Here is a 7,500-nt window from a genome sequence, read left to right as displayed (position 1 = left end):
GTTTTAATGGAAACTGTCTTGGGTAAATGTAAAGGGTCTCTACTGGTAATCTCTTGCCTTCTGTTGGTGGCATGTTCTGTCTAGTGGATACCATTAAGAACTGGTGATGGTTTTAATGGTTAGCTGATGGTTTGTAATGGTATTTGTAGTGGAAACCATTAGAATTTCTGTGATGGTCTCTATTGTTATTTTTCAGCAGGGAGAACACAGAAACATAAAATAACACGGAGACGTACAAGGTATGTTGTGTGCATTAAAAAAAGTAAATAAACAAACAAATAGTAGAAGAGTACAGTGGAGTGTAGAGTATGTTCAGAGTAGCAGTGAACAGCAGTGACGCATATGAAGAGAACAGAAATATATATATATACAGTAATGTCTGTATTAACATGTTCACAGGTGATAAAGTGCAGAGGAGGAAGCTTGGAGGAAGTTAACACTGCAAAAGCTTCAGAGCAGGGTTTCAGACCCCAAGTAAAAAGCAGTGCTAACCCCGCTTGTACAAGTGTGAAATGTTCCTGTACCCGGGGTTAAAAGCGGGGTTAAAGGCAGGGTTTAGAACGATAACCCAGGGTTAAAAGCGGGGTTAAAGGCGGGGTTTAGGATGAGGGTAACCCGGGGTTAAAAGCGGGGTTAAAGGCGGGGTTTAGGATGAGGGTAACCCAGGGTTAAAAGCGGGGTTAAAGGCGGGGTTTAGGACGATAACCCAGGGTTAAAAGCGGGGTTAAAGGCGGGGTTTAGGATGAGGGTAACCCGGGGTTAAAAGCGAGGTTAAAGGCGGGGTTTAGGATGAGGGTAACCCGGGGTTAAAAGCGGGGTTAAAGGCGGGGTTTAGGATGAGGGTAACCCGGGGTTAAAAGCGGGGTTAAAGGCGGGGTTTAGGATGAGGGTAACCCGGGGTTAAAAGCGGGGTTAAAGGCGGGGTTTAGGATGAGGGTAACCCGGGGTTAAAAGCGGGGTTAAAGGCGGGGTTTAGGATGAGGGTAACCCGGGGTTAAAAGCGGGGTTAAAGGCGGGGTTTAGGACGATAACCCAGGGTTAAAAGCGGGGTTAAAGGCGGGGTTTAGGATGAGGGTAACCCGGGGTTAAAAGCGGGGTTAAAGGCGGGGTTTAGGATGAGGGTAACCCGGGGTTAAAAGCGGGGTTAAAGGCGGGGTTTAGGATGAGGGTCACCCGGGGTTAAGCGCAGTGTGAAAAGCCCTAATGAGTAAATAAAAGTGCACGTGCTGTTCATTTGCAATCTGTTTCCATGATCAACATGTGCGTTTAATCAAGCGGGAGTCTTCTGGACCAATCACAAGCCGCCTTCTCATCCGGGTATTTATGGTCTTCGAGAGAAACTTTTCCAGAGCGCGAGCTGGCTAAAACAAACACGACCACTTTAAAAACGTTAATTCCTTCTCATGTTAAACTTTATAGTGATATTTACTGTCTTGTTTAACTGTAGAAAGTAGAAATTTTCTACAAACGATGTTAGAAATGAGCTCGCTTCTACTGTAGTTTAATTGTGAAGAATAAAGATGTGAGTGAAAGTAATAAAATGATAGCAGCGCCCTCTGCTGGCCGAATGAGGGATTTATTTTACAATTCCAATATGGCGCCTAATTCCAAAATGGCGCCTTAGCAACCGAGTCGCGGTCGCGCTTAGCAACCGGTAGAAGTAAACATTTCACGGAGGAAGAAACTCCGGTGTGGAAGCTCAGAAATGCGTTTTTAGCCAAAGAAGAAGCGAAATATTTGGATTTTCAGTCGACTATGTCCCTTATTCAGGCGAAAAAGCTTCACTTTAAACACCTGCTGTTAGATACTGGACTAACTCGGAGCAGTTAGCTAATGATGAACTGCTAATTGACTTGTGTGAAGGAATTTGCATTAATTAGCTTAGCTTAGCCTAGCTATGCGGCTAGATTTAGTTTCTAATAAATTAAGATAAAGTTTTGATTTTTGTAAAAGCGGTGTTTTAAGGAAAATCATGACTCAAAGTGAAAAAGTGCGACAGAATGATGAAGAAATTATCAAAGAGCTGGTAAGAGCTAAAAGCTGACATTCTAGGGTTTATTACTTTATAAAAATTATTATTATTATTATTATTATTATTATTATTATTAAAGCTTGTCACCAAGTTATGCATCAGTGAAACTGTGAACTTAATATTAGATTAATATATTTATTATTTTATGCTTTTATGGCTTGTTGTTTCTTATTAACTAATGAAAGATTACATTATACGTCGTATTTATATTTAACAGCATATAAAATATGCAAATCTGTAGATGTAATAATAATAATAATAATAATAATAATAATAATAATGTTGATTAAAAGCCTATTTTTTTTTTACATAAAATAAAAATGAATCAATTATTGTAAATCCCTTATAAATAAATAATAATAATAATAAGAAGAAGGAGTTGAGTTGAGCGAGGTCAGATACAGTGTTGAGTTTTTCTAAATGTAAAGCAGAAAGCTTATTTATTTATTTATTTATTTATTTATTACATTTCTCCTGATGTTATTTCTACGAATAACGCTTCTAATGAATATAATGTGCTCTCCTCCCCTCAGTGTGTGTGTAACGGCGTGTCCTATGAGAAGGTTCGTGAGGACGGGAGTGGGGTAGAGGCTCTCGAGGCGTTCTTCTCAGGGTTTCCCCGCATGGTGGGACTCTCTCTGTTCCCCCGGCTGCTCTCGCTCACCATCGTGGGGCAGAACGTCCGCAAAATCCAGGGGCTGGACGACTGTCCGCGTCTCCGCGAGCTCTGGGTGGCAGAGTGTCAGCTCACTGTGAGTTATTCCCTGTAGGAGAGTTCCTGCTGAAATACCGAGAAACCGTAAAGAAGCGTGAACTCCTCTGTCCCGAAGATAACAGAAAAACTTTACCTCTGACTGTTACAAAGCACTCACACTGGAGACTCCTTCCTTAAATGTTACATAAACGTCTCCTTACGGATCAACAATTTGTCAATGAGCTGTTGCTATAGAAACCATAACGTATTAGAACGAGCGCATTAATGTAAACCTGCGCTACTGTCAGTGCCGCTGTTCTAGAAAATTAATCGACACCTTCAATTCTGACCAATCACAATCCAGAACTCATCAGGACTGAGTGCACTCACCCTAACACACTGTTACGTACTGCTTCATGTGTTTCAGGAGATCTCAGGTCTGCAGAAGTGTGTGCAGCTGCAGAAACTGTTCCTCTATGATAATAAGATCAGCGAGATGAGCGGAATGGAGTCACTGATAAACCTGAGCGTCCTCTGGATCAACAACAACCTCGTCACCGAGATCAAGGTGAGATCGAGAGGAGAGGAGACGAGACGAGACGTCCTGGTTTACCTGATTGATCTGATTTAACTCCGCCCCCCGTGTCACCAACAAACACGGTGGATGAGAACGATGTCTGTAAAAAGTGTTGGGATTTATCTAAAACACTGTGTGTGTGTGTGTGTGTGTGTGTGTGTGTGTGGAACAGGGCTTGAGCACACTGGAGAACCTGACGGAACTCAACCTAGCTGATAATCTCATTACAACTATAGGTGAGCGTGTGAATATTAAAAGAATAATAATGATAATAACACTCATATTCTGATTGTCCAGTCTTTCCTTTCCTTATATGGTCATCATTTCCTGTCCCTGTTTCTCTTTTGTTTGCTATCTGTTGCTCTCTCTGCACTGAAAGATAATACAAACCAAACATAATATCAATATATAATAACTCATAACATATGTATGTATAATTATATATAACAGTATATATAACGTTCTGAGTAACACGTCTCGAGTCCATCACTTCCCCCTCGTCCCAGTTTCACAGTAATAACGATGCTATTAATTAAAAACAAACCTGTTGTGTGTGTTTTTTAAAATGTTTTTCAGGAAAAAGTCTAGAGCAAAGCAAGAATCTCCAAAGTCTCAATCTGTCAGGAAACAAGATCAGCTCTTTTAAGGTGCGAGATTACGTGTGTTATTTATTTATTTTTTTAATACGGACTGATACACTTATCAAAAGTTATCAAGTCTCTGGATTAAGTAATTAATTAAAATAAAATAATATTTTACAGTAAAGTGGTAAAGTGTGTGTGTATAAAAGGTATTCGAGATGAGCTGAGTGATGGGTGTGTGTAACAGTGTGTAACTGTGTGTGTAACTGTATGTGTGTAACAGTGTGTGTAACAGTGTGTAACAGTGTGTGTAACTGTATGCGTAACAGTGTGTGTAACAGTGTGTGTAACAGTGTGTAACTGTGTGTGTAACTGTATGTGTGTAACAGTGTGTGTAACAGTGTGTAACAGTGTGTAACAGTGTGTGTAACTGTATGTGTAACTGTATGTGTGTAACAGTGTGTGTAACAGTGTGTAACAGTGTGTGTAACTGTATGTGTAACAGTGTGTGTAACAGTGTGTGTAAAACAGTGTGTGTAAAACAGTGTGTGTAACAGTGTGTGTAACAGTGTGTAACAGTGTGTGTAACAGTGTGTGTAACGGTGTGTGTAACGGTGTGTGTAACAGTGTGTAACAGTGTGTGTAACAGCGTGTGTAAAACAGTGTGTGTAAAACAGTGTGTGTAACAGTGTGTGTAACAGTGTGTAACAGTGTGTGTAACGGTGTGTGTAACAGTGTGTAACAGTGTGTGTAACGGTGTGTGTAACAGCGTGTGTAACGGTGTGTGTAACAGTGTGTAAAACAGTGTGTAACAGTGTGTGTAAAACAATGTGTGTAACAGTGTGTGTAACAGTGTGTAACAGTGTGTGTAACAATGTGTGTGTGTAAAACAGTGTGTGTAACAATGTGTGTGTAACAGTGTGTGTAAAACAGTGTGTGTAACAGTGTGTGTGTGTATGTGTGTGTGTTAGGAGCTGACCCAGCTGGCGTGTCTGACTGAGCTGAGAGAACTCGGGCTGAACGACCCGCAGTCGAGTCCGAACCCCGTGTGTGTGCTGTGTAATTACTTCACACACGTGTTGTACCACATCCCAATGCTACACACACTCGACTCGTATGACGTGTCCGCAAAAAACATCAAGGAGGCTGCCGAGGTGTGTGTGTGTGTGTGTGTGTGTGTGTGTGTGAGAGACTCATTGTAAAGATGATGCATCTTCTATGTAACGAAAATGTTGAATGATTTGAAATGATGATGTTTTACTGAAACGTTGGAGTGTGTGTGTGTGTGTGTGTGTGTGTGTGTGTTAGTCCACGGTGATGAAGAAGAGGATGTACTATCACATGCGTGTGCGCTGTGTGCAGAGACAGCTCGATCAGACGAAACACACACTGCAGCTACAGAAGAAGAAGCTGCGGCAGATACCTGAGGACAGAATACACACTCTCAGCTACACACTCAAACACGTGAGCACACACACAAACACACACACGCACACACACACACACACACACACACGTTGCTAAAACACGTCCACTTCTAACCAATTAAATCTCTCTCCAGTTGGAGTGTGAGTACGAGGCTGCAGGCAGGCAATTGGCAGGTTTGCGAGAGGAAGTGACATCGCAGGGGTCGGGTGAATACATGACCTCTGACCTTTCTAAAGAGATGAAGATGAAACTGAAGGCAATCAGAGAGCGGATTAAGTTCTGGGAACAGAGATTAGAGGAGTGAGTGTGTGTTTGTGTGTGTGTGTGTGTGTGTGAGATTGTATACCAAAAATACGTGTGTATCGTCCGTAAGTGAAGTCTCAGGTGAAGTGTGTGTTTCTCAGGGTGGAGGCACGTTTCCAGCAGGACGTTGCCATGGCGTCAGACAGGAAGGACATGTCGATTCACTTCCTGGTGATGGAACTGGAGACGGTGGGAAACATTCGCTTTGAGGAAGGAAACACCAGCCATGCCTGGTGCGCACACACACACAGACACACCCACACACACACACACACACACACCTCAACACATCTTAATGAAAAAACGTGACCAAGAAGCTGTTTAAATCTTAAGTCTCTCATTGTAGTTTATAATGATTTTTGGTGTCTTTCTGCAAAATACGCTCCTTTAAAATAAAGTGTGTGTGACACGGCGAGGGAAAAGTGTCTCCGCGTTAGACTTTATCCATGAAGCAGGGTCTAACTAGACGTATAAAAGTAGAACTAGAGAAACGGAGAGAACTCGGGTAACTAGAAGGAACGTAGAAGGAGGAGTGCTGGAGTAACTATGAGATAGTAAGAGTTTTCCTTTCTCAGACAGTAAATGTTTTTAGATCCCAAAATGAGTCACCTACGTATTAATCAATCGGAGACGTCACAGAATGTTTCTGTTTATATTTTCCCTGATTTACATAGCGGTCATGAAAAGCACATGTGTGTGTGTTCAGGCGCTCGGTCTTTATAACGTTATCGAGTTGATGTATTTAGTGTCATCTGTTTGTTAGTACGATGATGTACGCTCGACTTCAGACAGTATCTGATGCTGGAACCGGAGTGTTTTATATGGCTAAATGATTACAGGATCGGACCCGGACCCAACACCAGTGTCAGAATCGATACATTCCACACACTGGATCAAGAGTCCTCACAGCGATTCACCTGATGCTCAGAGTGGCTTTATTTCTGATGTGTGTGTGTCTCAGGTTTAAGCCGTGTTACGACCTGCTGCTCTCTCGGTTCTGCGTCTGGGACTTCAAAGCGTACAACATCACCGGCCTGAAGATCAACAGGATCGTGCGCGTGCATAACCGCGTCCTGCGTCTGCGCTTCGAGGACAGACTGCACGCCCTGCTGGCGAACAACGAGTCCTCGCTTCTCTCGCAGTGAGTCTGCGAGGTCCTGAGTAACGGCGGCTCCAATAACGAACCGACAAAGTCGACGTGGCTTTGTTATTTCCTGTAGTTAATCTGCCATCATCGTATATATACAACGAATATACAGTAAAGTGTAACGATTTATTATAAAGCGTCACGTCTTTGTAACTGAAATGAGTTTTCAACATACTCGCAGGAGCAACTACAATGAACATCGTTTATTTATTTGTTTATTTACATTAGCTCAATTATAAATTTAGTCCACTGAATCATTTCTTCATTATTAGTTTATAGTGTAATAAATACTTAATAACTGATTATTAGTGATTCATAGCTATTAATGATATGTTAATGAAAGTTACCCAAAAGTCGGTGTATTGTATTTACAGTAAATGGATATTTGACAGTGTTTACGGGGTGAAGAGGCTTTTTCTGCTTCCTTCTCTTTTCTGTATGACAAAATCATTTCATCTCATTTTAATGATTTACAGCCCATAGTATAAAAACTCGAAAATTACAGCTAGGGAACGATAATCAGGGAACTAGAACTATATGAACGAGGAAAATGCAAAAACTTAAAAAAAAAAAAAGCTCAGTTTGATATGATTTCGTCCACTGGGATGGAAGCGACGTGGATGATAAACATTTAAATCTGGATTGTGGCAGCTGTTTTACTCAGTTGTTTATGCGCGTATGATACGAAATCTTTAAAGACGCAGTTTGAAGCAAATATAAACATTTCCTGAAAGGGTT

The 7,500-nt window shown here is 41.5% G+C and overlaps 1 protein-coding gene across 2 annotated transcripts in view; it reads left to right on the top strand.

Annotated features, from left to right (window-relative positions):
* Positions 1-1,204: 1,204 nt before the first annotated feature.
* lrrc9 (leucine rich repeat containing 9) overlaps positions 1,205-7,500 on the top strand; it is a 22,516-nt gene continuing 16,220 nt past the window's right edge. Inside the window, exons 1-10 of one of the 2 annotated variants that reach the window (XM_053232449.1) lie at positions 1,205-2,026; positions 2,566-2,784; positions 3,154-3,294; positions 3,476-3,539; positions 3,880-3,950; positions 4,856-5,038; positions 5,193-5,348; positions 5,446-5,612; positions 5,717-5,848; positions 6,577-6,756. In XM_053232449.1, coding sequence (XP_053088424.1) covers positions 1,973-2,026; positions 2,566-2,784; positions 3,154-3,294; positions 3,476-3,539; positions 3,880-3,950; positions 4,856-5,038; positions 5,193-5,348; positions 5,446-5,612; positions 5,717-5,848; positions 6,577-6,756 — 1,367 coding nt within the window. In that variant the 5' untranslated portion in view covers positions 1,205-1,972. The remainder of the gene's footprint in view (positions 2,027-2,565; positions 2,785-3,153; positions 3,295-3,475; positions 3,540-3,879; positions 3,951-4,855; positions 5,039-5,192; positions 5,349-5,445; positions 5,613-5,716; positions 5,849-6,576; positions 6,757-7,500) is intronic. The other variant, XM_053232448.1, reaches the window with a different exon arrangement.

This window comes from Pangasianodon hypophthalmus, chromosome 3 (genome assembly GCF_027358585.1).
Source record: "Pangasianodon hypophthalmus isolate fPanHyp1 chromosome 3, fPanHyp1.pri, whole genome shotgun sequence".
Lineage (NCBI taxonomy): Eukaryota > Metazoa > Chordata > Actinopteri > Siluriformes > Pangasiidae > Pangasianodon > Pangasianodon hypophthalmus.
The sequence above is the reverse complement of the archived record's forward strand: the minus strand, read 5'-3'. Positions and strand labels throughout refer to the sequence as shown.